We start from the raw sequence: 1,755 nt of genomic DNA, 5'->3' as shown, positions 1-1,755 counted from the left end.
CCCCGGCCATGACCGCGTCCACATTCTCCAGACTTTTTCTGACACACATAATTGCCGCTATAGCAAGGGCTTGATTTGTTTCTTTACATTTCTGCTCTTACCACTAGAGCTGCGTTGATAGATGGCGAACACCAAGGACTTTTTGTTCTTGCGTACTGACATCGATGGTCCTATGTCGTAGCCTGCGATTCAGTTGCTGATGTAATCACAAAATCTGTATACATCACACTTGATGTCGTAGCCAAGATTATTAAAATTCATGTCACAGCACGCACTAAACTTATAACATCGCAAAAATCCCTCAGTCTGCAGGAGGCTTAAGAGATAATCTGCAAAAGCTGTGTTGCATTTTAAAGTTTTGTTGCCTTTGTTGTGTCTGATATATTGTGAATTGATTGTAGCAGTGATCAATACTACTTCCTGTGCACCAAATAATTTTTTTCTTAATGAAAAGTGTCTAGAACTGCTTAAACTTTGAACCCACAGCTGGAGTTCCTTGGACTGCTCCTTCTTGGCCAGCTGTTTCTCTCTCTCCTTCACCAGCGCCTCCTGCTTGGCCTTCATATCATTCAGAGTCACAAGACCTGATCAAGACATAAAAACAAACAAGTCAAAGAAAGATCACACAGATATTTGATCATATTTAGGTTGTGTGAACACACATTTATTTAAACATATATTTTACTTTGTATAGCTATGACGCTTTGGGTTACTTTTTAATGTTATGGGAGTTTTCACGTGGACCAAAAAAGATTCTTACCAACTGTGCTGGACTTGAGCTCTGCCTCTACAGCATCATAGTGAGCTGAGAACTTCTTATCAATGTTGGACTTGACCATGTTGTCCTGAGAGAAAAGACAGACACACAACACAGAGCAGATATACAGTATAAATGAGTGGTTATTCTGATATTTCTGTACAGCATTTTGCGTCACACAGTGATTGTAGAACTGTACTGAAATATTATATATTTTTTTTCACAGACAGGTCACACTATACGTAATTTGACTTAAATGTTACGTCGGTAACATTTTAGAAACACTGTAACTGCGTCTCCTTCACTAACCCCGCAGGTCGCTGGCCCTCCACCTTCTTGTTCATAACTAAATTATTTAGGGTCGCATTTTTGACAAAAGACATGTGGGCTATTAATAATATAAAAAGTAAAAGTAGTAGTAGTAAAAAAAAAACCCGTTACAAACCTCTGCAATCTTCTGCTTTAGCTGCTCGAGCTGTTCTCTTTCTTTTTCTCGCTTTTTCATCAGCTGCATGGCTCTGCCAGCCTCACTGGCAGCTCCTTTGTACTGCGCCATGTTGCCTTCTTCGCTCTCAGCGCTCGCTTATGAGAAGTTTTAATACACAAATAACCAGAAAGAGAGGATAAATTCAGAAATAAAAAAGAGACTTTTCCAGAACTATACAGACAAACCTCTCCTCACACCACAACAAGAAAAATGGCGACGCCGAAATGCATGCCGGGTAATGCTGAGATATATCTGATGCCTTCAGGTACACCAGAAAACCTCGGAGATGTGAGGCCATTCAGCAACGACTGAGCAAAGACTTTAAGAGGGAACATTCCAACGTATTTTGAGAATTAAAAAGTGTTGTCTTACTTACAGTCACGAAGGAAATATGCAATGGAAAGAAAGCCACACAATTTATAGGGGTGCTAACTATAACTATGACAACTAACTATCATTCTCCTTATTGATTATTGATCGATGGATGAGTTAGGGCAATAAAAAACTTTTT

The 1,755-nt window shown here is 39.4% G+C and overlaps 1 protein-coding gene across 1 annotated transcript; it reads right to left on the bottom strand.

Moving 5' to 3' along the window:
• Window positions 1-480: 480 nt before the first annotated feature.
• LOC121963542 (protein FAM50A-like) lies at window positions 481-1,451 on the bottom strand (the record flags this gene model as incomplete). Its single annotated transcript, XM_042513827.1, has 3 exons — window positions 1,203-1,451; window positions 761-845; window positions 481-584 (listed from the first exon to the last, which is right to left on the bottom strand). Coding segments are annotated over exons 1-3 (300 nt in total), but the record flags the coding sequence as incomplete, so codon positions are not given.
• Between the last annotated feature and the right edge of the window lie 304 nt (window positions 1,452-1,755).

The sequence above is a fragment of the Plectropomus leopardus genome, unplaced genomic scaffold (genome assembly GCF_008729295.1).
Source record: "Plectropomus leopardus isolate mb unplaced genomic scaffold, YSFRI_Pleo_2.0 unplaced_scaffold11645, whole genome shotgun sequence".
Classification (NCBI taxonomy): Eukaryota; Metazoa; Chordata; class Actinopteri; order Perciformes; family Serranidae; genus Plectropomus; species Plectropomus leopardus.
Note: the sequence above shows the minus strand (reverse complement) of the source record. Positions and strands in the feature narration are given on the sequence as shown.